Consider the following 27,857-nt stretch of genomic DNA (forward strand, 5'->3'; position numbering starts at 1 on the left):
CCACTAACTCTTGCTGGTGGCTGCTCTGACAATGTTTCCTAAAATACTTAATTAACTTTAGGAAACACAAATGAATATGCACATATACATGTCCAAATCATTGTAATTTATTTATGTAGGATTTTTTTTCAGACTCAATAATAAATATAATATACAGTTGTCTTTATTCTTTACTGGACCTAAACGGAATAGAAATACAAATAAGGTGCTTTGCATGTTCTTGTCTTTTTTCTAATTGTTTCTTTTGGTTTTTTGGTTGCTTTTTTTTTTTTTTAGACTTGCTAGCTACTAAGTCTGCTGTGAAAAGTGATATTAGCAAACACACAAATCTCTCTTTTCACAGCAGATTTACTCAGCCCTGGCAATCCCAAGGACAAATTGAATCCTGGATGGGGAGGTGAGTAAGGAGGCAGTGGGAGCCAGGGGCAATGGGGCACTAGGGGTGGCAGCAGGGGCCAGAGGTGATGGGTGGGGTGGTGAGCTCAAGGAATGAAGCCCAAAGCCCTCTGGCTGGAGCCTGCTATCTGCAACCCCAGGGCTGAAGCCCAACCCCACCGCAACCCTGGGAAGGTGGGAAACTCACTGGTTGCCTGCTCCTCCAGCTTGTGTGTCCCCAGAGAGGGGCCACTGCTTCCCCCCCACCCCGAGCCACCCAAGAGGCTGTAGCCACAAGAAAAGCCCCTGGTGGCTACATTTGAGAAACGCTGAAAGTCCATTCTACTGTGTCAGAGGTTGCCTCTTCAGGAGTGTGGCTAAGGGGATGTGACAGTGATTCCACTGGGAGGGTGGGGTCCTTGCAGAGCCTGCTGACTCAAGAACCCCTTAATGCCAGCTGGGTTACAGGAATATCCAAACACTGGTGTGTGCATTCTGGTTCACCAAAGAATGTTGTGTGAAGTTTTAAATTAAAGCTGGGGTCACACTGGTCATTACTAGCATTGCAAATATATGTTTAGATAGTCAAAATATGTTTGTAGATTCTATATCACAGCAGAGGTGGAGAAATAGGCTTTCTGTCAGACGAGAGATGATTATTCACCTCTCTCTCAGTCTGGCTGTTAGTTAAGCATTGTAAGCTAACACAATGGATGCCCATTTACATATGTTTCAGAATAGCAGCCGTGTTAGTCTGTATCCACAAAAATTTGTTAGTCTCTAAGGTGCCACAAGGTACTCCTGTTCCATTTACATATGAAATCAACAGATAAATGTGAAGTCAGCAGCAGTACCCAGGAAAATTAAGCCATGGTCGGTTATCCCATCTGAGTAGAGTGCGCACTTTGGGGATATAAGTAGAAGGCAAAGGCAAAGAAGACACACCCTTTAGCCTGCACCTAGGAGATAAATAGACAGTGCAGTTAACGTTCACGAAAATGGGACCTCAGCCAACCTTGGCTCAAGTGCTGCAGAGGACATTGAGAGAAACTTCTTTAGAGAGGAGGTTAACCTGTCAGTTAAGTTTAGTCTCTAGAAAGCATGTTACATCTGTTCTGCTATATAGTTTATACGTAACTATCACTTGACTTTCGAATGTTTGATAATCTTATTCCTGTTTTTACTCTCCTTACATCTGAGTATTGTGATATTAAGCAAAGCGCTGCCCTCGAGTTAAATCACACAAGCTGATGTAAAAAGAAAAGGAGTACTTGTGGCACCTTAGAGACTAACAAATTTATTAGAGCATAAGCTTTCGTGAGCTACAGCTCACTTCATCGGATGCATTTGATACAAGCTGATGTGTCCACGGTTCCCCTGGGCACAGCAGAGTTGGTATTTCTGAGCGTGTTCAGCAGTCAAGGAGCAGGTACAGTGACCAGATAGCAACTGTGGAAAAAGGGGACGGGGGTGGGGGCAATAGGCACCTAGATAAGCAAAAGTCCCAACAAACGGTACTGTCCCTATAAAAACGGGACATCTGGTGGCCCTCAGCAGGACCCTGCAGGGCTGTGCCAAAGGGAGTGGGGAGGGTGCACCCACTGTCACACTGCAGGGCACAGTCACGCCTGGCACCGCCCCGGGGACAGCGCCTGAGTGACTAAGAGGCGGGTGAGGGCAGGGAGCGGACACCCGCGGCGGGCGGGCGGGGGGGGGGGGGAGGTGACTCAAGGCCTGAGCCCCGCCACGCCACACCCAGAGCTGGGCTAACGTAGCACAAATCGGCAGCCCCGGCTCGGCCCTCGCTCTCCTCCGCATGCGCACTGGAGCCAGCCGCTTTACCCCTCCCCGGTCATCGCGAGATTTGAGGAGGCGGCGGCGCCCTGGGGACAGCTCGGGCGCGTCGCTATAGCAGCGCGGGCCGGGGCAGGGCGGCCGAAGGCAGGCAGATGGCGGGTCTGGCGGGACGCTTGTTGGCGGCAGCGGCCGGTACCCGGGGGCGGGCGGGGCCCGTCGGGCCCCGGAGCGGCTCCGCGGTGAGCGTTGTGCCTTCGCGGAGCGAGACCGTCACTCGCAGCGGCGCCATTTTACCCAAGCCGCCCAAAGTGAGTGAGGGGCGAGGGGCGTAGTCCCGCGGGGGGAACATCCAATCGCAGAGCGCGGTCAGCCGCCGGCTGGGGTTAGTGACAGGAGCGTTGGCCAATCAGAGTACAAACCATTTCCTTGAGGGGCGGGATTAAAAGTGAGGGTCCGGCCCAATGGGAACGGCTCTGCGGGGGCTCTTGGAATGTGGAAGCGCCCCCAGGTGGCGGCACTGCTGCGGGGGAGGGGGGGCACGTGACCTGGCGGGCGGGGAGGAACCGCAGGCCCGGCGCTGCCCGCCGGCAGGATGGGAAACCCCTCCCCTCCCCCACGGCTGGGGGTGTCCCGGGTCAGGGCTCGGCCGCAGGGCAGCCGGACACACCCCCCCCCCCCCCAGGCAGCGGCCGCTGTGGTGGGACGGGGCGGAGGGAATGGAACAGCCACAGCACCCGGCCCGGACGCTGGGGCTCGAAATCCCTGCCCGGGCCGGTGACAGGTGCCCCGTTTGGGGTCACAGTGCTCTGGGCTTCAGGCCTCCTGTGCGGAAGACTTTGCTGAGGCATAGACGGGCCTAGACGGTGCAGCGCGACGGCAGCTCTACGCGGGGCGGGGCGGGGCTGAGGGTTAGTGAACGTGCTGGGCTGTTAAATCCCGTGTGTGGGACACAGCGACCTTTTCAAGAGGGCTGCGTGGGACGGGGGAAACCAGAGCGTCCGACTGCCCAGTGACAGTCCCGTTATAACAGAGTCCAGTTAAGTCCTATGGGCTCAGGCTGTGGTCTTGTCAGCTCTCATAAACTGAACAGGATGGGTGGGGCCTGGGATCAGTACTTGCCTGGGACAAGTCATAATGTGGGAAGGCTGGAAATGGTATTGAGGTGATCGCTGAGGTGGCCATCTTTCCTCTGAGTTATTACAGAACCAGCTGTCCAGCATGGTATTGGGGACATTGTATTTCCTGAGGTGCAGTTTTTCAGGTAGGCCAGAAAATAAAAACCCTGGTCACTCCTGGCTATTAAGAAATCCCATGACACTTTTTGCAAGAGTAAGATTCTTAAACCCACTAGTCAAATTCTGGGTCAAGTAGTTAATCAGCCTTCCTAAAACTCCCCATAGAGTTTATAGTGCAGAAGTTCTTCTTCACTTTCCTTCCTTGATACAAATAGAACTGCCTTTTTCCAGGTGCATTACGGTGGTGGCTGAAAGAAAAGGAGTATTTGTGGCACCTTAGAGACTAACAAATTTATTAGAGCATAAGCTTTCGTGAGCTACAGCTCGCTTCATCGGATGCACGAAAGCTTATGCTCTAATAAATTTGTTAGTCTCTAAGGTGCCACAAATACTCCTTTTCTTTTTGCGAATACAGACCAACACGGCTGCTACTCTGAAACCGGTGGTGGCTGAGTGTTCCCTGTGTATTTAATCCATAAAACGCTTTAGGATGCTGCAGGATGAAGGGTGCTATAGAATAATAAAATTGCTTCGTAACAAAGAGCTCAGTTGATGAACATACAGGATTTCACCATTCTGTTTAATAGTATTCAATGTTCTGCCTAACTTTTAAATGACTACTGATTGGGTTTAATACCACCATTTCCTTAGGGAGACTGTTCTACCTAGTAAAGTCCCTTCTGTTCAAGAAAATATGTCTTGTTGGAGGATCTTGTTACAAGATGGTTTAGTCTTGCAGTGGAAATGGGTTTGGAGGCATGTTATATACATGATTCCAAAAGGTACTCTTTGCAAAGTCCAATAGCATAATTTGGGAATATGGGTAAAATACAGAATGATGTCACGTAGGCTACAGGACTGTGCTGTCAGTGTTTGGGAACAGAATTGCTGTAGCTGGGTATCTTAATATAGAAGATATTTACATTGTAGAGGAAATGTAGATGTTTTAGTCCTGTTACTCCTTATCACCCAGAAGAATTCTTCCGGTTCCTTACACACTTCATTTTTTTTTTTTCATTCTAATCTTTGATCAGTTTTGTTTCTTTTCTCTGAATTCCCTCTAGGTAATTAATATCTTTCTGAATGCTCAAAACAGAACACAGTATTCTAGATGCGGTCTCAGAAGTTTAAAGTTCCCTCCTTGCTCTGTCTATTAGATTAATGCACATCAGTTGATCCAAAATGGAACTTGCTGATGGAGATTAATTTGTTTTGACTGAACATGTATAGATGCCCTTTGGCCTCCTACGAGTATTTACCGTTGTGATCCCTTTCCTCTACATCGGGACTCAGATCAGTAAGAATTTTGCAGCTTTGCTCGAGGAACATGATATCTTTGTCCCAGAGGATGATGATGATGATGATTAAAGGTATGACATCAGTGCCACTAACAGTTCAATTACTTGTATTACCTGTTTGGCATGGGAGAGGGAGGGGATTATGTAACTGGGTGATGCAGACTGCTACTGCTTTGGAAAACTGCCGCACATTCAGTACGGGGTGCTTGAGTCCATAAAAACCTGCAGATGTACTACCTCTGTCTGTGATCTTATATATATGCTGGCTCCGGATCAGACCTTATCAGTATTTGAATGAGGCCTAGTCTAAAGAATACATAAATGCTATAGGTGACACTTGCTTTTGAGCTAGTACTAAACTGATGATGTGTTCAAAGTCTTGTCATTTGGGTCAGATATAAAACAAACTGGCTATGTGTAGTGACTACAGAATTTGATTGTTCATATTATTATTTGTATTACCATAGCCCAGTGGTGCCCAAACTTTTCCTCTCATGCCCCCCCTTACCTGTAATGGAATGTGTCCGCGCCCCTCTGGTTGGGAGCAGGGCCAGAGCTGCGGCTGGGTAGTGTTCTCTCCCCATCTCCATGGGGGCTGGCCCAGGCCCTGCTGCATCCCCCCCGATGTTCCTCCATGCCCCCCTAGGGGGGCATGCCCCACAGTTTGGGGACCATTGCCATAGCACATTGCAAGCGTAGTAGGGGTAGCTTAGGTGTCCTAAGCTAATTCCAGTTTTATTACATTCTGTCTACTTAAAATATCCCCTGTTAATTCATAGGATGACTTGTATTCCATACTAAAGCTTGCATTCTCATGTTGTGATTGGTCCTTTGTATGCAGTCTTAAGAGTACTCAGATCTTGCAGGCTGAAGATTTATTTAAATTATGATGGTTTATAATAATGAAGATTAAACTGGTTGCTCCCAGTCTTGTATTATTTCAGCTCTCTCTTTATCTTACTCTACATCAAATATTGCTTAATGAGGATAAGGCAAGTGGCATAAGATGAAATGGGATAATATATTTTATGTGGAAGGCATGTGTTTCCTTTAGAGGTTCAGCAGCACAAACATGCTATAATTTTTCCATATCAGTTTAGTTAATACATATCCTTTAACCCTCTTTTCCATGGTCCCCTGGCCATGTTTTCCTCTGAAAAGTTTGCAGTTCCTGTCAAATTGGTGCATTCCGTTTTCAGCCACACAATCAACTTAAATTGTGTGTAGTTATCAGCACAGGAAGCTTGTTTCACATGACTCTGCTTTTGGGCTTTGCCCTTGTTAATTATGGAGTGGAACCAGTATTGTCTAGCTGAAGAATAGCATGGGGCTGTTCCATAGTGCTGGCTAACTTTTTTTTTTTTTTTTAACCTCTTTGCAGCGTTGTAATGGAAGAACAGAAAGGAGAAAGCCATAAACAAAGAACTGGTTCTGACATCACTGTTTCCTCATGCCCCTCTCTCATTTTAAAGAGGAAAGGAGGCACAGTTGGACCTCCCTCTGTACCAATGAATGTTTTCTTCATGTCTATGTGGCAGTTGGGAAGGGATGTGTATACAGTAGGTCCAGCAACCCTTGCCTGCTGTACCTTTCATCTCCTGAGACCATTTGGGTATCTGTAATAATGAGCATGAGCAGTATAAATGATTAGATTATGAATAAAGAATGGCAGACTGAACCATATAAGGGTTTGTTGGGTTTTTTTCATGCTTGTCAGCTAAGTTCCTGTTAATTAGCATCAATGCTTCAGACTTTGTTCTTATTTCTTTTTGGCTAAGGTTCCGTCACTTCTTTTGCTCTATTGAAAGTATATAAAAGGACCCCACTAGGTTGAAATATATTGCATTGCTTTAAAACCTGTCAGTTGACTATAGAAAAATAATTAATGTTGGAATATGCAAGGCCACTGCAGGTGGACTTACCTGCTTTGAAAGGCAATCACTGCAAAATGACACTGGACCTAGGGTTACTATAATGCTCCCATGCAACCTGCTATAGCATTAAGTACTATTAACTTCACCTCACACTAAGGTTAAAATGGAACTTTGATTGCAGAGTTAAAATTAATGAGTCGGCTAATGCAGAGAATAAAACTCTTAAATACCAAATGTCAACTATACCATGTATGTTTTGTGGCATTTCATAAACAATGCAATAGTCAGCTAGACCCTTTACCAGAAATTACTCCATATCTGCACTGAACAGTCCTATCAGAAACCTAATGTGTCTCATGTTCTATGTGCAAACCTTAATGCTATAAATTTAGTTTCCTGGACTTTGTTTTTTAAAGGTACTTACTGTTTCAATTAAATTAGCCCATGTAGAGACTGAAGGTTTTACCTTTGCTGCTTGTGTGTGGTTGGAGTATTTTCTGTCAGGTTGGGCTAACAAGACAATAGCTTATTTATATTTCAAATATCCCAGAATGTGTTGGGTGTCACAGTTTATGTAGGTGCAGGAAAGCATCTCTTCTGTTTAATGAGTTTTATTCTCTTTCTCAAGAAGCCATCCCTGGATGCTAGAAATCTCCCCTTGTATCACATCCTCTGTTTTTCTTAATTCCTGAAAAGCTTCTGCTGAGACCTCACTTATCTGGAAATCTTAAATTTCCTTGCTCCCTTTTAATCCTGAAATAGGCACAAAGACAACATTAATTTCACTTGCCTTCTGGCAGTGGACATGTACCCATATTCATTCTCTCAGGTCTGTCAGCAGTGTGATACCTTGAACAATAACATTTTAATAAGTCTGCAGGCCCCATCATGTTACTTGTTTGTTATCTTGTTTTACAGAGCTGGATCTAACACTCTATTGCTTTCTGACTTCTAGATCAGAGTATTTCAGCATGCTTGATTTTGTTCTGTACTCAAAAGACTCCTGGAAGTCTACAGGTGATTCAAAGTGCAGCTACTTAGGTCCTAGCACATACAAACATACCAGTCCAACAGCTACAATGGACTACTATTTTCTACTGGGTGGAACTGATGCCTTTGCAATATGACCTATAAAGGGTTTTTACTATTCAAGAGACCACTTTCTCTTTCTGTGATCTACCAAAGTTAGCTAAGACAGTTCACCTAGTAATTCCTGATTTAAACAGAAAGTTGCTGGTAGTAGACTGTGTTTAGAGGGAGAGACTTGGCCTCTGCCAGGCACTTCCCTAGGTGCTCCACCACAGCTTGAGTTTGACCTTTTAGTAATAGTGCTGACCACCCATCTCTCTTCAGGCACTTGCCTATGGGGGAGGGAAAGTAGCAGCAGCATTGGCTATTTTTAAGATTCTCTTTTTGAAGGAGGGCAGATTTGTATGTTAAATGTTTATAATTTTAATATTTAATTTCCCCAGCAGCACCTGTCCCTCTGCCTGTGAGGCTGAGCAGAGAACGTTAAAGGGAGAAGGCAGCAATTAATTCAGAGTAGGGATAAGTGATGTGAGGAAAGTGGGGGGTAGAGAAAGTTGCATAACCCAGATTCTGCTGCTCCCCAGTGCAAGAGTGCTTGTGTGAACAGGCAAGGTGCGGGTGCTTTCCTGATGGTTATCCAGCTTTTGTGTAGTAACCCCAATTCACATATCTAGGGCTGCAAGCTATGCAGAAGCTTGCACACCCAAGTTTCTCTGCACCCTCCCACTGCCAGCTTTGTAGGATCACTGACAGACAAACTCCACCCCAAGCAGACAGACTTTGCATGAAATGGGAAGCCACAACTCTACAAGGGCAGGGGAAAAGGAATTACTGGTGGCAGAAGACCCCTTCTATCACCTAAGAAGGTGCCACTATCTTTAATATCAAGAACATACTGAAAATAGTAATTGTGAAGCTATTTTAATTCTAGTATTACAAAGAACACTGAAAGGGCCAATTTCAAATTTTAGCTGAAGGTAAGTTTGTTTGGGGTGTTTTTTAAACAATTTTATATGCTACTGAAAAATCTTTCCTTGATGCATGGCCAACAATGGGGCTTTATTTCACTTTTCCCCCAACAAAACAGACTGGCTGTACCATAGAGCTAGTTACTTCATGACTGAGAGCTGTCTGTGGCAAAGTATCTGTACCATGCTAGAATCTTCAATGGTCTTTAAAGTCTCAGACCAGTATTCAAAAAGGGTTCGTCTTGCCCTGATCTTAGTTGGAATGTAGACAGGACTACAGACAAAGTATGTAAGAAGGGTTAACCTACATAATCAATGCTTGGGAGAATATTAATAAATGAAGATTAGAAAAGGAGCTGTTTTGCTACCATTAGATTTGGCTTCAGAGTGCTGAATAAATATTAATTCTGTGCCACCACAACATTCACTCATGGCTGCAAGTGGACTAGCTCAGGCACCAAAGTATGTGTTTGAGAAATTTCCTCAAGAGTGATAGATAATTATGGTAGCTACTGCCATTAGAGCTCTCAGAGTTTGATACACCAGCTTTAATAGATTGTAGTCAATTGCATAGGCAAGTGTACAGTAACTGTTGCTGGGGAAAAAAGCAAGCAGACCAAGGCTGAGAGTTTGGATTTGTTTTTTTCAGTTAGACTTCATTCAAGTAGCGCATCCAGAATTACCTGCTAGGTAAAGTTAGCACAGTTTTAGTTATGCTTGGACATAAAATTGATCAACAGCTGCCTCCAATACAGTAAGCCTCAGCCCTACTATAGAATTTCAGTACTGGCCAATTCCATAAAGTTTTCCAACTTCTTCTGAGGTGGTTTGTCCTTAATATCCTATGCCCACCCTCAAAGAGGGTCTGACTTCACTAAAGGCTGAATCTAGTTGAAGTTCCCCAACCTACTTTAGCTCATTGTATACTTGGTTGCCTTCTGATGCTACAAGATATTCCACAGCAAGCACAATACTTTAAGAAGGGGACAGAAACAGAAGATAGGATCCTTGCTGCACACAACCCATTGTATCAGTAAAATAGCACACACAGTATTGAGATGGATACTTTAAGAATTTCAGGAACTGCTCTCCAATATACAGAGCTTTATTTGCAGTAAGACAGTGAAACACAGATTTAGTTTTTCAGTCAGTTTGTCTCAAGGGTCATGGCCCACATAGAACTTGGACAGAAAGTCCTTGGGTCGCGGAGTTTCTGTCTCATGGAAAAACCGCATGATGTGTGTCCGCTGCTTCCATACACGAGCAGTTTCCTGTAGTTCCATTTTCCCCTGCATTTATACAAAAAGCGAGCCAGGGTTCATAGATCAATTCCCAGTTAGGAGATTTTAAGTAGCATAAGCAGATGAGAACAGAATGCATAGATAGAAAAAAAAAAACTACCTCTGCATTCAGAAGTTTTGTTTAAAAACAACAAACAAAACTCCACTGGTTAGTTCAATTATTCAGTCCTTTTAAAGTCTACTAACCTCACCCTTACAGTCTTAAATCTGTGCCCCTAACAAGTATACTCAACATTACCCTCCCCAGCTTCACATCACTAATTTCCTCTGCCCCACCCCCAAACTCAGAGCAAGTGACCCAGATCACTGGTTCTCTCCTTTCATGATCTGCACTCCTAGCTACCCATCTGCTTGTCTAACATCCATGCCTCTACCGCCTGGCAGCAGGTATCCAGCTGCACAGGAGAGAAAAGCCAAGACTCTTCTCCATGGAGGTATCATGACTTGCCCCATTTCCTCTGCCAGAATCCCATCCCTGGCATAGCACCCCCTTCCAGACATGTAACAAGGCTGCAGGCACCTTTATTTTAGAATCCCTGTTCAATATCCAGATTCGCCAGTGAGATTACTTAGCTTTCTGTGAAAATTCTCTGTGGACACCATGAAAATAAAACATTTGTATAAACGTATGCAACAAATCTGGGTCTAAAATGTCAATCAAATTCCAAAGCCAGAAGGACTGTTATGATCATTAATCTGACCTTTAAATGTGTTATTACGTGGTGTTGCTATAGAGAAGAGGCAAGGTTGTTTGGGTGCCCAAACTGTGCCTTTCCCTACCTTAACATGATTGGTGCTCTTTTAAATGCAACTTTAATTCTGGATTTCTGGGTTTATAATGGTTGGTTTGGGGATAATTGAAGAATCCCTCTAATTTTTTTGCCCTTAAAGTTACTGATACACACTCTCGACAAAACACTGTTTGTCTGTCTTGGTACTTATATAGCACTAGAGGCAAGCATACAGCTCACAGTTTGAAGGAATCTCTTGGTAAAGCAATGCTACTGCAGAGTTCAGTTAGTCTTGCTTTAGCCACTCGTTCTGAAATGCTAAGGGTGGTGTTTGTGTGTTTTGGTAATTTTATTCCCCCTTTGACAGACAGGTCTAGAGCCCAAATTGCATATCTGGTAAGTTTATCTAGTAAATCTTGACGCAGCTATGCCACCCACTTAAAAATCCAAAGCCATCGTTTACAGCAGAAGTATTTCTGTAATGTCTGCTGCCTCCAACTGTGACTGAAAAAACACAATAAGATGAAAGTGTGGGAAATGGGGTCACAAATTCTCCAACAGTAATCTTTCCATCACCTTTTATAAGCACAGACACAGGAATCCTTAAACACAACTGTTTCATCTGCTGGACAATTCCTGTTTACAAAAGCAGAACAAGAGAAGTTTTATTAACTAAACTCCTCCTCTCTGGTGTTATGAGTAAGGGGTGTCAAAAAAAATCAATTGCACTGTTAAACAATACTAGAATACCATTTAAATATTTTTGGATGTTTTCTACATTTTCAGATGTATTGATTTCAATTACAACACAGAATACAAAGTGTACAGTGCTCACTTTATGTTTATTTTTATTACAAATATTTGCACGGTAAAAAAGAAACAGTATTTTTCAATTCACCTCCTACAAGTACTGTAGTGCAATCTCTTTATCATGAAAGTGCAACTTACAAATGTAGAATTATGTACAGTAAAAACCTGCATTCAAAAATAAAACAATGTAAAACTTTAGAGCCTGCAAGTCCTTGTTCAGCCAATCGCTCAGACAAACAAGTTTGCAAAAAGAAAAGGAGTATTTGTGGCACCTTAGAGACTAACAAATTTATTAGAGCATAAGCTTTCGTGAGCTACAGCTCACTTCATCGGATGCATTTGGTGGAAAAAGCAGAGGAGAGATTTATATACACACACACAGAGAACATGAAACAATGGGTTTATCATACACACTGTAAGGAGAGTGATCACTTAAGATAAGCCATCACCAGCAGCAGGGGGGGGGAAGGAGGAAAACCTTTCATGGTGACAAGCAAGGTAGGCTAATTCCAGCAGTTAACAAGAATATCAGAGAAACAGTGGGGGGGGGGGGGGGGGAAGGGAGAAATACCATGGGGAAATAGTTTTACTTTGTGTAATGACTCATCCATTCCCAGTCTCTATTCAAGCCTAAGTTAATTGTATCCAGTTTGCAAATTAATTCTTGCAACAAAGCCCGTTGCCAACTCTGTCCACATATCTATTCGGGGGATACCATCATAGGGCCTAATCACATCAGCCACAATATCAGAGGCTCGTTCACCTGCGCATCTACCAATGTGATATATGCCATCATGTGCCAGCAATGCCCCTCTGCCATGTACATTGGCCAAACTGGACAGTCTCTACGTAAAAGAATGAATGGACACAAATCAGACGTCAAGAATTATAACATTCAAAAACCAATTGGAGAACACTTCAATCTCTCTGGTCACTCGATCACAGACCTAAGAGTGGCTATACTTCGACAAAAAAGCTTCAAAAACAGACTCCAACGAGAGACTGCTGAATTGGAATTAATTTGCAAACTGGATACAATTAACTTAGGCTTGAATAGAGACTGGGAATGGATGAGTCATTACACAAAGTAAAACTATTTGTATTTCTCCCTTCCCCCCCCCACTGTTCCTCTGATATTCTTGTTAACTGCTGGAATTAGCCTACCTTGCTTGTCACCATGAAAGGTTTTCCTCCTTCCCCCCCCCTGCTGCTGGTGATGGCTTATCTTAAGTGATCACTCTCCTTACAGTGTGTATGATAAACCCATTGTTTCATGTTCTCTGTGTGTGTGTATATAAATCTCTCCTCTGCTTTTTCCACCAAATGCATCCGATGAAGTGAGCTGTAGCTCACGAAAGCTTATGCTCTAATAAATTTGTTAGTCTCTAAGGTGCCACAAATACTCCTTTTCTTTTTGCGAATACAGACTAACACGGCTGCTACTCTGAAACAAACAAGTTTGTTTACATTTGCAGAAGATAATGCTGCCTGCTTCTTGTTTACAATGTCACCTGAAAGTGAGAACAGGCATTTGCATGGCACTGTTGTAGCCAGTGCTGCAAGTATTTACATGCCAGATGCACTAAAGATTCATATGTCCCTTCATGCTTCAACCACTATTCCAGAGGACATGCGTCCATGCTTATGACAGGTTCTGCTCAATAACAATCCAAAGCCGTGCGTACCGACGCATGTTCATTTTCATCATCTGAATCAGATGCCACCAGCAGAAGACTGATTTTCTTTTTTGGTGGTATGGATTCTGTAGTTTCAGCATTAGAGTGTTGCTCTTGTAAGACTTCTGAAAGCATGCTCCACACCTCATCCCTCTCAGATTCTGGAAGGCACTTCAGATTCTTAAATTTTGGGTCAAGTGCTGTAGCTATCTTTAGAAATTTCACATTGGTATCTTCTTTGCATTTTGTCAAATTTGTAGTGAATGTGTTCTTAAAATGAACAATATGTGCTGGTTCATCATTCGAGACTGCTATAACATGAACTATATGGCAGAAAGTGGGTAAAACAGAGCAGGAGACATACAATTCTCCCCCAAGGAGTTCAGACACTAAGTTAATTAACGCTTTTTTTTTTTTTTTTTTTTTTTTTTTAAAAACAAGCGTCATCAGCATGGAAGCATGTCCTCTGGAACAATGGCCAAAGCATGAAGAGGCATATGAATCTTTAGCGCATCTGTCACAAATATCTTGCGATGCCAGCTACAACAGTACCATGTGACTGCCTGTTCTCACTTTCAGGTGACATTGTAATTAAGAAGCATTGTCTCCTGTAATTGTAAAAACAAACAAACCTTGTTTCTCTTGGCGATTGGCTGAACAAGAAGTAGAACAGAGTGGACTTGTAGACTCTGAAGTTTTACATTGTTCTGTTTGAGTGCAGTTATGTAACAAAAAAACCTTCGTTTGTAAGTTGCACTTTCACAATAAAGTGATTGCACTACAGTACTTGTATGAGGTGAATTGAAAAATACTATTATAATTTTTACAGTGCAAATATTCATAATAAATATAAAGTGAGCACTAACAAATTTATTAGAGCATAAGCTTTCGTGAGCTACAGCTCACTTCATCGGATGCTGTAGCTCACGAAAGCTTATGCTCTAATAAATTTGTTAGTCTCTAAGGTGCCACGGGTACTCCTTTTCTTTTTGCGAATACAGACTAACACGGCTGCTACTCTGAAAAGTGAGCACTGTACACTTTGTATCCTGCATTGTAATTGAAATAGATATTTGAAAATGAAGAAAAACCATCCACAAATATCTAATGAATACCAATTGGTATTCTATTGTTTAACAGTGCAATTAATTCCAATTAATTTTTTTAACTGAGATTAATTTTTTGGAGTTAATCGCGCGAGTTAACTGCGATTAATCAATAGCCCTAGTTATGAGTCTATTATAAAGACCAACCTGCTTTATAAGGACAAGAAGGTCTCTTCTTCTCTAGTATCTGTGACTGAAATACATATCCTAACTATTTTACCCTGATCTTAATGGGCTCCAATATCTCAGCTTGTTCTACAGAACTTTGATAAGCAAAGAGCCACCCTCTCCCACTACTATTTATACATGCTAATCAAACCACTTTGTGGATTTGAGAAAGTATGTTTGTTTTACCTTTATAACCAGTATGTCAATCACTCTGGGGTCTGTGACATGGGCATTCCTCACGAACATCTCCCGCACCTTATCACGCCCCTGTTTCACCGAGATGTCCAACTGGTATAGTTGTACTAGACAAAGAGCAGAGAATATTCACAGAAGTCATCAACAATGTGCTAAAGTTTTCCACCACAGAGTGTCTCAATTTTGTATGTATGGAACACTGCCAAGAAAAATTTGTTCTTTTATTTCTAAACTAAAAATTATTCTTCAGCTAGAAGTTATTAAAAATTGTAATCAGAAATTGATCAGCCCAGTTTTGCAGACTTAGGCAGTTATAAGAAAAGGAGTACTTGTGTCACCTTAGAGACTAACACGTCCTTACTTTGCAGAATTTATTGAATGAGCTTCACCCACTACTTGGCTAAGAGATCAAAGTTAGAAGAGAAGACATATGCAGTATCTTTTTCCTCCTCTTGAGGCCCCTTCCAGCCATTGGGACAGGATGCACCTTGAAAACTGTGCTAGAAAGTATTGAAAAAATACATATATATAAAGATGACTTGCAGCATCACAAAATAAGTGGCAGAAGATCAAGTTACATATAGTCTCAATAATTCTTGTCCCCAGCTGATGGGATGTATCACATCATACCAGAGATGGTAGGGGTACAGACAGTAAGGCTTATGATTTTCTACTGAATATCCAATATTGTTCATTGAAGGAGACAGGATACCAGACAAGATGTCCCTACTGATTTATACAGTAGAGAAATTATTAAATTGGAGGAGATGGGGATTAATATGAGAACTGAAAAGCGGATAAGAAACTCGTTCAGGGGAAGACTACAACAGGTCATACTGAAAGGTGACCTGTGAAGCTAGAAGGAGGCTACTAGTGGAGTTCCTCAGGGACTGGTCTTGGGACCAATCTTATTTAACATTTTTATTAATGACCTTGTCACAAAAAGGGGGAGTATGCTAATAAAGTTTGCAGATGATACAAAGTTGTGAGGTACAGCCAATATGGAAGACCAGAATATCATAGAAGATCTGGATGACCTTTAAAATTGGAGTAATATAGAAATGGGATGAAATTTAATAGTGCAAAGTCATGCATTTAGGGATTAACAACAAGTTTTGCTATAAACTGGGGATTTAACATCTGGAAATGACAGAGGAGGAGAACGACCAGGGTGTACTGTTCGCTCACAAGGTGACTATGAGCCACCAATGTCATGCCATCATGAAAAGAGTCCATGCAGTCCTAGGATGCATCAGGCAGAGTATTTTCAGTAGAGACAGGGAAGTGTTAGTACCATTATACAAAGCACGGGGTGAGACCTCATCTGGAATACTGTGTGCAATTCTAATCTCCCATGTTTAAGAAAGATTAATTCAAACTGGAACAGGTGCAGAGAAGGCTACTAGGATGATCAGAGGAATGGAAAACCTACCTTATGAGAGGAGACTCAAAGAGCTTGGCTTGTTTAGCCGAACTAAAAGAAAGCTGAGGGGAGATATGACTGCTCTCTATCAATAGATCAGAGGGATAAATAACTCTTCTCCCTCCTTGGTATTTAAGTTAAGCGCCAAAGTGGACACAAGAACAAATTGATATATACTGGCCATCAACAAATTTAGGCTTGAAATTAGGCAAAGGTTTTTAGCCATCAGAGCAGTGAAGTTTTAGAACAGGCTTCCAAGGGGAGAAGTGGGGGCAAAAAAAACCTAACTAGTTTAAAGACTGAGCTCAACAAGTTTATGGAGGGGATGGTATGATGAGACTGCCTACAACAGCACATAGCTGATCTGTGACAGCTAGCAGCAAATATCCCAGCTGAAGCCAGTGATGGGACACTAAATGGGGAGGGTTCAGAATTAGTACAGAAAATTCTTTCCCAGCTGTCTAGCTGGTGGGTCTTGCCCACATGGTCTGGGTTTACCAGATTGTCATATTTGGGTTTGGGAAGGAATTCTCCCTCAGATCAGATGTCAGAGACCCTGGGGTTTTCTGCCTTTCTCTGCAGCCTGGGGCACAGATCACTTGCGTGTTTAAACTAGTGGAAATGGTGGAGTCTCTGTAACTTGAAGTCTTTAAATCATGATTTGAGGACTTCAGTGACTTAGCCAGAGATTAAGGTTCAGTCTGTTACAGGAATGGATAGGTGAGATTCTGTGGCCTGTAACATGCAGGAGATCAGATTAGAGTCTGATCATGATGGTCCCTCCTGACTTTAAAGTCTACGAGCCATTCACATTAAGTCAAAGAAGTCCAAGGTCCTGATGCATGATTGGACAGAAGTACCTGATTTAAAAAAACAATACTTTTGTAACCTGTGCCCATGGTACATGCACCTTATTGGATACTCTCCCTGCTGCTGAATGGGGAAAGCAGCCCACACAACCGAAGTATTTAGTGTCAAAAGCCATCAGGATTCAGTGGAAGAGAAAGCCTGAGGAATAAATGATCTCTTTAGAGCCACTCCCATCCCTATCTGAATGGGGAAGTGCTTCACAAAGAAGAGGGACTATCACTGTCCCACTTTTACAAATGGGGAAACGGAGGCAGAGTGACACGGCCAAGGTCACACAGCAGGCCACTGGCAGCGCTAGCAACAGAGCCCAGGTGACCTGAGTGAGCCCCAGCCCAGCACCCAAGACACTGCAAGGCTCAGTAGCAAGCAGATACCAGGGCAGAGCCGCGGGGAGTCCTGCCCAGCGCGGGGTCTCCAAGAGCGGAAGGGGAGAGACGGGCAGAGTCCCCCGCCCCGCACTGGAGCCCCAAGGTCAGCCCCGCCCCGCCCCGCCGCCTGGCAGGAGAGCGGAGAAGCCCGCAGCGCCCCCCAGGCGCTGTCACCGGGAAGGGGGCGGGGGCCGGGTCCTCCCCCGCAGCAAGCCCAGGAGCCCGCACGGTCCCGTAACGAAGCCGCCGCCGGCTCCGACCTTGCACAGGGCGCCGCCCTCACCGGCATTGGGCACCTCCCGGTACCAGGCGCGGTACAGCTCCCGCACCCGCCGCTTCGCCTCGCCCAAGTCCCGGCTGAAGATCGGCTTCACCGCCGCGCCCGCCGCCTTCGACACCTTCCCCGCCCCGGCCGCCGCCATCTTGCTGTCGGAGCGGCCACCACGCCCCTTGCTCCGGGCACGGGGCGGGGTCTTATCGAACCTCGGCTTCTGATTGGTTTGTAAAGCTATCGTTCTCCGGCCCCCGGCAGCGCCCACCCACGCCGGCAAACCATTGGGTGAAGGCCGAGGTCCTGATTCCGGATTGGACGTAAGTGGCTGATAATCATCCTCGGGCTGCTGGTTGCCCGGGTTACCTTAGCTGTAGCCAGGCCCTGAAGAGAGGCTAGAGCAGGTTTGTTTCCCGCTTCCGTGGCTGGGGCTGGGGCTGGGGCTGGGGCTGGGGCTGGGGGTGAAGGGCTGTGGGCTCCCGGCCAGGCCTCCTGCTCTGCCCACCCCCGCCAGGCCTGACCATGCCGCCCGCCCTAGAAGTAGGCTCCAGGGGAGGTGCCCAGGCTCCAGCTGGAGTTGGGCTCCGGGCTGCGGTTTCCCCAGGAATTGAAATTAGGGGGGTGCTCGAATTTAAGGAGGTTGTGTCAGGGCTGCTGAGGGGTGAGACTGGGAGGGTGAAGGTGGGCCGTATGGCACCATAGTAAAAACTGAAGAATGTTTCAGGACCATTTTATTAGCTTTAACTCGTGTTTTAAAATCATCACACAAATTAAAGTTGGCTACTCAAGCCTTCTATGAAGCACTATGTCTACATCCTTCTTGGTTTCTTGTTACAGTTTTGCACAAGCCTGTTAATGAACTTCTTGAATGCAATGCGTTCATCTTTGGTGGCTTCTCGTGTGTCCGGTACTTCCATTCCTTCAGTTGATGTGCTCTTTAGTTCATTTGCATGATCAGGCAGAAGGTGACTTCTTTCAAAACACAAAATTCTATTAAAGGATGAAAAAGAATGCTCAACTGTAGCTGTTGTGGCTGGGAGTAGCAAGAGATGAATTCCTACTTCTTTCATCCCAGGAAACAGAACACAAAAGATCGGGTCAAGCCACTAGCGATGATAAAAAAAAAAAAAAGAAGTTGAAGTCAAATCTTCATTCATTCGTCGTATGATATTCCACTCTGTGTTCAAATTCTCTATTCTGTCCTGATCCGATGGCAGCCCCATTGCTCGTAGTGCCTCACTCCACTCAATTGTCGGTGTTTTACAGGACAGGGATCTATAAAAGCTACGTAGAGGTTGAGTAGAATCTAGAAGTTGCTGTTGTAGATTTTTAAGAATCAAGTCTGTGTACTTTTTCAGTTGTCTTAACAAACACTTCTTGTCCTCTTCACTTAAGGATTCAATATAAATGCCTTCGTTAGTCAACTTCTGGAATGAAGTCTTTGCTTCTTCCAGTACTTTTTCAATGGATAGCTCTCTGATTGAGCCAAATGTAGCTTCTATTGCTGGACAAAGATCTACTACTGTTTGTAGCAGATGCCTGGATGGCATTGTTTAATGACCCAAGTGGTTTCAACAGTAGACTTAAGAGAGAGAGAGAGAATGGCAATAGTCTTCTCTGAACGTAGTAGCAAAAGTAATCCACCAGCCTCACTACTTAGATCCATCCCTTCTTGGTAGATACATTCTAAAGCCAGCAATAACGGTTGGAGTAGTTTTAAGACAACAGCCAAGGATTGTTCATGACAAAGCCAGAGGGTTTTCCCAGGTTGGACTAATTTGAACTTCAGTCCCAGTGTATCTTCTATATTTTCCAAGATATTCAGTCTTTTTGGACTCTTGCTGAAAAAAAAAATATAATGAACATTAAATTTATAGCTTTTTTAATGTCTTTTGAAGATTCTGCAGCTCGTACTAGTGCTACTTGGAGTAGATGGCCTCTGCAGTATGTATTGGAGAGATTAGGGTTACATTTTTCTCTGAGCAAAGCTTGTATTCCACCATGTCTTCCAGAGAAGTTTGCAGCTCCATCAAATGCAAAAACAGCCATCTGTTTGGGGTCCAATTGACAAGCATTTAACATCTTCTAAGATATGGGTTGTGACAGATGCAGCTGATGTGTCTTCTATAACCTGAACATCTAGAAATGCATCTACTGACCTACCACTGACATCAAGATAACGTACACAATAACTTGATGCCCATTTGCATCGGTGCATTCATCAGCCATGTATGGAATTTTTTTGAATGTGGTGAGAGAGTTCTTCACTTTTTCAATTGTTGAGTCTTTCAGTGTTGCACCACATGCTTCTAGCCAGTCAGTTGAGTTTCCTGCAGAAAGATAGTGAGCATTTGCTGGTCTTGTTCGGAACCAGTGTTCAACTACAGGATGCAGATGGGCAGTTTGTGAAGTGAGAGGTCTTCTTGCCTTTCTCTGCAGGTAAATTCAAAGGGAAGAACAGTTGGGAGAGGCCATCCCTGTAGAAATGAGGCACAGTGCATGAGAAATGACCCACTACTGTTATGGGAAGGTGAGTCTCCTCTAAAGGAAGGTGTCCTTCCCATCATGCGAGCAGCTTCAAGGGGAAGATCAGTGCAGTCTATGCTGAGCTGGTCCTGTTCTACAGTGTCCTCATGGTACCGCAATATGCAATCTCTGCAAAATAACTCCCTCTCTTTATTTCTCCAGTGAAGAAATTCTGGCCTTGTAATGCTTTACTTAGGCCTTGAGAGCCTGAGCTGCTTGCACCAGGGGCCTATGTAAACTACTCAGCCCAATGGGAAGCAGTCCTGTACTCCATACTCTGCAGTAAACTGGGTAACCCTTACTCCTGGGGAATTCTGCACATCTGTGGTTGTGCAGAATTCTTCTCTCCCACATAATTTGGTATTTTCCTGCATAAAATACATTTTGCCCAAGAAGTGCTGCTGTTCCACAGTTTGCCCACCAGAGGCTGCTGTGGTACCAGAACAGTCAGCTGCAGAATTTCTCCAGGAGTAAAAGTTCATCACAGCACCCTGACTGTGGAGCCAGGTTTGGAATGAGTGGGGCACACAGGGCTGTTGGGGGGGCCACAGACTGGGGTTCAGCATGGCTAGTGGGGGTGCAGACTGGGACTTGGGCTCAGGACCTAGTGGGGTGACAACATTGAGCCTGGGGGTGGGAGAGGGGTGCTGCAGAGACCCATGGAGATGGGGAGTGTGGGGACAGGGGCAGATGTTCCTGACTGAATGGGAGAGGTTTGGGATCAGCCAGGGTCAGCATGTGGGAGGCTTCCCAACTCCCTAACAATCCCTCCCCCCCCTCCCAAAGAAACCCTTCTCCCACCGACACCCAACACCCTCCAGGTTAACTCCCTAGGCTCCTTCCCTCTCTTTCAGTTCCTCCATTACCCCTTGACTCCCCCAAGCCTTTGCACTACTTCTGACAGGTGCAGGAAATATAGTTTTGTATTGTAATTTAAATGAAGTACTCAAAGTTCTGCATTAATATGCCTAGAAAGGAATCTGTCAAAAAAAATTACCAGAATCTTTTTTTGTCTGTATTGTTACAGACATACTCGCTGACAGATATTTTGAAATAAATTACCAAAATAAGTGAAACTTGCGTGATTATATTCTGTTATTTTGACAAATAAAATATGCAGAATTTTGCAGAAAATATTGTGTGCAGAATTTAATTTTTTGGCGCAGAATTCCCCCAGGAGTAAACCGTCACCTTAAGTAATGCATTACTCATCTTTTACCATTGTCATTACTTAAATAGAAAACAAACTTGTTACAAATCAATTCCGGTTGCTAATGTAACAAACCCACCTACCTAATCCCTGAGGAACACAGAACTGCCAGGTTAAGAAGGACCTCCCTCCCTTATCCCTTTACATCCCTCCGTCACATTAGGCTCAGTTCTTCATGAGCATGCTGCATCTCCCCAGAGAAATTACTTCATACTCCAATAGATACAGGGACATACTGAATGCAACACATTAATCGCTTCTGCACTATGACGGAAAACCTTAACTACAAGCCCAGGAATCTGTTTAGAAACAATGTGCACGCAGGTGAGGTGTGTGTTATTGGGAAAAGGATGAGGTCAGAGTTAAGGCTTTCTGTTAAAGCATGATCAAAATTGCTGTGTGCCACATGCTTCTTTATCTGTTGCAAGGCACCCTGATCAAAGGAAGGCGTTTGTTACTGGAGGCTCTGGGACCACTGCAATGGGGTACATGGATTAGTAGGGGATAAAGGAGAGAGGGATGTTCCCAGTCTCCCATATACTCCCAACTCACCAGAGAGATGGGAAGAGGGAAATACTGATTTTCTGATACACAACAAAGGAGGCCAGCTGTGGCTGGTGGAGGGGCTGTAGGTTCTGTCCTAACCCTTCTGGTCACCACATCAACAGTAGTGGGATGCCTGAACTGGTGGGGCACTGCCTCTGCCAGGCTTGTACGAGTGCAGCCCAGGAGTTCCAGTAGTGTGAACCATGAGGGCTTAGACAGGAGGGTCTATGCACTGAAAAGTATTATAGCTTTTCCACAGAACCTTTCCCCGTTACCAGATCACCTTCAAAAATCCATGAACGTTTAGCAGGGTGGTTGGTGCTTTCTAGGTTTGTTTCAATGCAGCCAACTGTTTCAGTGGCAGAGAGGGGTTGAGGTCCCATCAAAAAAAAAATGTGTCACAAACTTAGGCAGCTTCTAACGCATTTCCAGGATACTCTTCAGTACTGGGGGGTTCTCTGTGTGTCTGGGTACTAAGCTGAGCTAGGTATTGACTCAGCGGGTACATCTACACTTCAGACTGGGGGTGTACGTTCCAGGTTGGGGATACATACCCATGCTAACTTGGTGATAGCATGTAGGAGTGTAGTCACTGCAGCGTGGCAATGGGAGGGGCTGGCCGCCCTGAGGATGATCCCGTCCAAGATGGTAGGTACCTACTCAGGTGGCTAGCCCCTCCCACTGCTTGCACCCCCATGGTTACACTTCTCTTTTTAGCACACTAGCTAGCTTAGAGTTAGCAGAGGCACGTCTGCTCAGACTGGAGATTATACCTTCCAAAGTGTGGACGTATCCTTGGTTAAAAGCCAATTTTGTTTTTCATTTTATGATTTTATTTCAGTCTGTAAACAGGTAATTGAGCAGCCACCTTCCATTTGTGCCAAACTGCAGTGCAATCAGAGTCTCCCCTGCACTTTGTATCAGTGCCTGCCTTTCATTCTCTCTGGAGCAGCGGTTCCCAAAGCATAGCTTACAACCCCAAATGGGGCTGCGCCATCAGCACATGGGATCATGGCAATCCTTTGTGTGTAGAGGATGCCATTTTGCTCTGTACAGCATGACCTCGCATGCACCATATGTAGGAGGTCACACCGGGTGGAGGACACCATTTTGTCGAGCAAAATGGCATTTTCCACAAGGGATGAGCTCACACTTACGGTGTGTCTGAGATCGTGCTGTACAGAGGACACCATTTGGCTCCTCCATGTAGTCTGGGATTCCGGCAGGAACTATTTCATTAAAATGGGGTCATGCCAGCAAAAAAATTGGGACCTGCTGGTCTAAAGCCCCATATAATTCAAGAATGGACTTTTGTTAGCTAGCTCAGTATTTGTACCTTAGCAGCACAAAGCACAACACCTCTACCTTTCCTATTTGCTCAACAGCCACACTAGATAATAATGTTCCCCCTTTCCAACCTGGATGGCTAGTTGAAACTATAGCAAAGAATAAAATTGTCAGACACATAAATGAACATAATTTGTAGGGGAAGAGTCAACATGTTTTTTGTAAAGGGAAATCATGCCTCACCAAGCTACTAGAAGTCTTTGAGGGGGGTCAACAAGCACGTGGTCAAGGTCCCTCACCAAAGGCTGTCATGGGATAAGAGGGAAAGTTCTCTCATGGATTAGTAACTGGTTAAAAGATAGGAAACGAAGGGTAGGAATAAATGGTCAGTTTGCAGAATGGAGAGAGGTAAATAGTGGTGTCCCCCAGGTTCTGTTCTGGGACCAGTCCTATTCAATATATTCAAAATGATCTGGAAAAAGGGGTAGACGGTGCGCTGGCAAAATTTACAGATGATACAAAACTACTCAAGATAGTTAAGTCCCAGGCAGACTGCGAAGAGCTACAAAAGGATCTCTCAGAACTGGGTGACTGGACAATAAAATGGCAGATGAAATTCAGTGTTGATAAATGCAAAGTAATGCACGTTGGAAAACATAATTCCAACTATACATATTAAATGATGGTGTCTGAATTAGCTGTTACTACTCAGGAAAGATCTTGGAGCCACTGTGGATAATTCTCTGAAAACATCCACTCAATGTGCAGCGGTAGTCAAAAAGATGAACAGAATGTTGGGAATCATTAAGAAAGGGATAGATAAAAAGACAGAAAATATCATATTGCCTCTATATAAGTCAACAGTACTTGAGTACTGCATGCAGATGTGGTCGCCCCATCTCAAAAAAAAAAAAATTGGAATTGGAGAAGATTCAGAAAATGGCAACAAAAATTATTAGGGTTATGGAACGGCTTCCATCTGAGGACAGATTAATAAAACTGGAACTTTTCAGCTTGGAAAAGAGGCGACTAAGGGGTGATATGTTTGAGGTCTATAAAATCATGACTGGTGTGGAGAAAGTAAATAAGGAAGTGTTGTTAACTACTTCTCATAACACAAGAACAGGGGTCACCAAATGAAATAAATAGGCAGAGGATGTTGTGATGTCCAAGACCATAACCGGGTTCAAAAAAGAACCAGATAAATTCATGGAGAATAGGTCTATCAATGGCTATTAGCCAGGATGGGCAGGGATGGTATCCCTAGCCTCTGTTTGCCAGAAGCTGGAAATGGGTGCCAGGGAATGGATCACTTGATGATTACCTGTTCTGTTCATTCCCTCTGGGGCACCTGGCTTTGGTCACTGTTGGAAGACAGAATACTGGGCTAGATTCATAGATGAACCTTTGGTCTCACCCACTATGGCCGTTCTTATGTTTGTCAAATTTCAGGGCCCTGGGGACGTTCCAGTTGGAAGTAGAAATTGATGGAGTCCGGTACTTTCTTTGATGCAATCTTCTTTATTTATAAGGAACATACAAAGTCCTGCTCCTCTGAACTCAGGAAGAACCAGTAACAAAAGGAGCAGTTTCTTAGCTTATGGCCCAAAGCCTCTTTTGACAACAGACCCAAAAGCTTTTTTCTAGGGTCTCACTGTGCTCACAGGCTACTACTACTTGTCCTTCTGGCTTTTGTCACTGCCTGTCTCTGTTTTTTTCTGTTCTCGGTTTCTGTATGTTCTCTCACAGACTCACAGCCCCCTTTCATTTCCCTCGCGACAACCTGGTTACAATACCAAGTGGAACTCCCTACCCACCTGATGCTAGTTTCTGGGTGGATTCTATTCAGCCTTGTATTAGGTGTGGCCCCTTAAGTATTTCTTACAACTATCATAAGTGACAGGCATGTTCACACATCAGTTTGAATGAGGTTTTGAGTCAACCCATAACAAGGTGTGACCGGAGTACCAGGGAGGGGGGGCATGCTGACATTGCTCAATTAGGGCAAACTGCAAAGAATAGGGCAGACAATCCCCAAAAGTAGTGGTTATTGTAATACTTAGATTCACCAAGCCAGCAACAAAACAGCTTCTACAATACAATACCTTACTGATTACTCGGAAGCCAAAATACAGTTCCCTTAAAGCAACCCACCCTTGAGCTCCCCCCAGACACCCAAGTCAGATATGATGAGGATTACTGAATATCTTGTTCATCATATAAAAAGTTTACCAATCCTAAAGGATTGGACACATTGCGCATCAGGTTAATTAATATCTCAGATCTTACCCAAATACACACTTACAGCCCATTCTTATTAACAAAACTAAGATTTATTAAAAAAGAAAAAAGAGAGAGAGTATTGGTTAAAAGATCATTATACATAGAGATATGAACAAAGTTCTTAGGTCAGTTTCATAGTAGAGTGGGTGAGCTCTAGAATTGCGGAGTCCTTTCCAGAATCAGTTCATCAGTTTATAGTCCAAAGTCCAATATCCAAGATCAGGGTGATCCAGAATGGAGCCGGAGACCTCAGTCTTGTGACTCAAACTTCCCTGATGAAGCTTAAGCAGATCTGAGATAACAAGCTCAGGCCCCTAGAGTTCTTTTTATAGTTGTCCAGCAGTCTCTTGACACCATGCAGTCCTTGGGTAACCAGTAGTGGTCTTGAAGTAACCTCCTATTTCCTAAGCACCATTGCTAATTAGCTGCATGGATTAATGTAAGGCAACTGCCCATTTCCTGCCATTTGCAGGAAGTTTACTACATACTTCAAAAAGAAATGAAGACAGTGCTATTACGACATTGATAGTTCATCTAAATGTTAACATCTCCTTTTGATCTCTGTCTTAACAGAATACAGCAGTAGACAGAAGTCCTTTGGTTACATTGTCAACCTGTAACAATAGATATCTAAACCAGAGGTGGGCAAACTATGGCCCATGGGCTACATCTGGCCCACAGGACCGTCCTGCCCGGCCCCTGAGCTTCTGGCCCAGAAGGCTCACCCCGGCCCCTCCCCCACTACTCCCTCAGCCACGCAGTGACGCCACCACGTGGGCAGTGGGGTTGGGAGCTCCTGCTGCTCTGAGTGGCATGTAAAGGGGGCAGCGGCAGCAGCACGTGTGATAGTGATGGGATTGAGTAGAGGGTCCCAGGGAGCAGTCAGGGCCTGGACTGTCTCTTACTGTGTATCTGTACAATGCCTAGCACAATGAGACCTCCAGGTACTATCCTAATACAAACAATAAGCCACAGGAATAATTACCACATTTAAAGTAAAACTTAGATGCAAAGAAAACTATTGTTTTTTGTGGCTGCACAAAAACTTACCAAGGATGGTTGGTGCTTTCAGCTGGAAAGATAATTTAGGTTTTATCCTGCAAAAAAAAAAAAAAGATAATGTAAAAAACCCCAACTTTTTTGGGCAGGGGGAGTGGTTTCCCTCACCCCTTTAAATTGTGTGTTTCCATCTGGGAGTCTTAAGGATCCCTCTGTCCATCCCTACTCTTTTGGGTATTCCCCTGTTGCAGCTGACATTTGCCTGTCATGGATGAGACAAGATTCCCTTTGAACTCCATTAAGACTAGTCCTTCATTAGGGTGCTACTGACTAATGCAGAGGACTTCCTGCCCTACGAATGGAACACATTGCCTCCAATGCAGTAACATTTTCCAGCATACAGTCACATTTCTAACTAGGTGTAATGGGGTCAGCACCAATCTCTCATGAGTGTCTCCTTTTCTCTGGCTGATATGCCTGCGATCCCAGGTTTTTTTCGGGTTGGCACCTGCCTCTCGTGAGCGCCTACATCCGATGGTTCTCTAAGTGGGTCTTCAGCGACTCAGCCCTCCGGCCGAGCCACATGCACTGTCTCCCCTTCTGGGGTTTAAAGTCCAAGTTCTTAGCTCAGCTCTGATATGGGGCTGTAGCTCTAAGGCTTCTCCCAGAGGCACTGCCTTCTTCAGCCACCCAGCCAGGGCCCATCTCAGTACCCGCAGCTGGTGGTGTTTCAGCAGCCCAGGGGCTCAGTCTTCAACCAGACCAGCGGGGCCCATCTCGGTACCCTTGCTGGCCTGGCCAGGTTCTGTGCTCAGTCCCCCTGGGCTTCGGGCTGCCCACACTAACCTTCCACTGGTCCTGCTGCTCTTCCCACCAGCCAGGCACCTAGTCATCAGCAGCCTTCCCTGGGCTTCAGTCCTGTCTGCAGTCAGCTCTCCACAGTAAGCTGTCCGCGGTACTGCTGCTCTTCTAGCCAGCCAGCCAGCCAGTCACCCAGACTTTACTCCTCGAGCTCCAGCCAGCAACTGACTTCTCTGCTCTATTGCTTGTTTTATAGAGGGCCGTTCTGGCCCCAGATTAGCTGCTTCATCACCCTTCTGATTAGTTGTTCCTCTGCAGCCACTCTAGGCTGCCTGGAGGACTTCTCACTGCTGTATTCTGGGGCAGGGTGATGCAGGCCACAAGGCCTCCAGCAGGGGCCCTCCAGACCTAGTCCACCCTGCCACTCTAGGGCTGTCAATAAATCAAAGTTAATGCATGTGTTTAACGCAAAACAAATTGACTATATTAAAAAAAATAGTCGCAATTAATCTCTGTTTTAATTGACTGTTAAATAGTAATAGAACACCAATTTATTATAGATATTTTGGATGTTTTTCTACATTTTCAAATATATTGATTTCAGTTACAACACAGAATACAAAGTATACAGTGCTCACTTTATATTATTTTTTATTACAAATATTTGCACTGTAAAAAAGATAAACAAAAGAAGTAGTATTTTTCAATTC

At 44.4% G+C, this 27,857-nt stretch overlaps 3 protein-coding genes across 6 annotated transcripts in view; 2 read left to right on the top strand and 1 right to left on the bottom strand.

Moving 5' to 3' along the window:
• Positions 1–2,126: 2,126 nt before the first annotated feature.
• On the top strand, positions 2,127–6,388 carry SMDT1 (single-pass membrane protein with aspartate rich tail 1). 2 transcript variants are annotated; one of them, XM_038408529.2, is made up of 3 exons: positions 2,143–2,480; positions 4,638–4,777; positions 6,087–6,388. In XM_038408529.2, exons 1-2 carry the CDS (start codon positions 2,325–2,327, stop codon positions 4,773–4,775), a joined length of 294 nt encoding a protein of 97 aa, XP_038264457.1. In that variant the 5' UTR covers positions 2,143–2,324; the 3' UTR covers positions 4,776–4,777; positions 6,087–6,388. The 2 variants fall into 2 exon arrangements, with proteins under 2 accessions (XP_043346846.1, XP_038264457.1); XM_043490911.1 differs by lacking the exon at positions 6,087–6,388 and having other exon boundaries at positions 2,127–2,480; positions 4,638–4,778.
• A 3,277-nt stretch (positions 6,389–9,665) lies between these two features.
• NDUFA6 (NADH:ubiquinone oxidoreductase subunit A6) lies at positions 9,666–17,705 on the bottom strand. Its single transcript, XM_038410799.2, has 3 exons — positions 17,508–17,705; positions 14,555–14,670; positions 9,666–9,865 (listed from the first exon to the last, which is right to left on the bottom strand). The coding sequence occupies exons 1-3, from the start codon at positions 17,644–17,646 to the stop codon at positions 9,734–9,736; spliced, it is 387 nt and encodes a 128-aa protein (XP_038266727.1). The 5' UTR covers positions 17,647–17,705; the 3' UTR covers positions 9,666–9,733.
• LOC119859094 (cytochrome P450 2D15-like) overlaps positions 17,681–27,857 on the top strand; it is a 41,385-nt gene continuing 31,208 nt past the window's right edge. The window contains exons 1-2 of one of the 3 annotated variants that reach the window (XM_038410787.2): positions 17,690–17,815; positions 19,935–20,025. In XM_038410787.2, the coding sequence (XP_038266715.1) occupies positions 20,002–20,025 (24 nt within the window). In that variant the 5' untranslated portion in view covers positions 17,690–17,815; positions 19,935–20,001. Of the gene's footprint in view, positions 17,900–19,934; positions 20,026–27,857 lie in introns of all 3 variants that reach the window. The other 2 variants (XM_043490892.1, XM_043490900.1) reach the window with 2 other exon arrangements.

The sequence above is a fragment of the Dermochelys coriacea genome, chromosome 1 (genome assembly GCF_009764565.3).
Source record: "Dermochelys coriacea isolate rDerCor1 chromosome 1, rDerCor1.pri.v4, whole genome shotgun sequence".
NCBI lineage: Eukaryota > Metazoa > Chordata > Testudines > Dermochelyidae > Dermochelys > Dermochelys coriacea.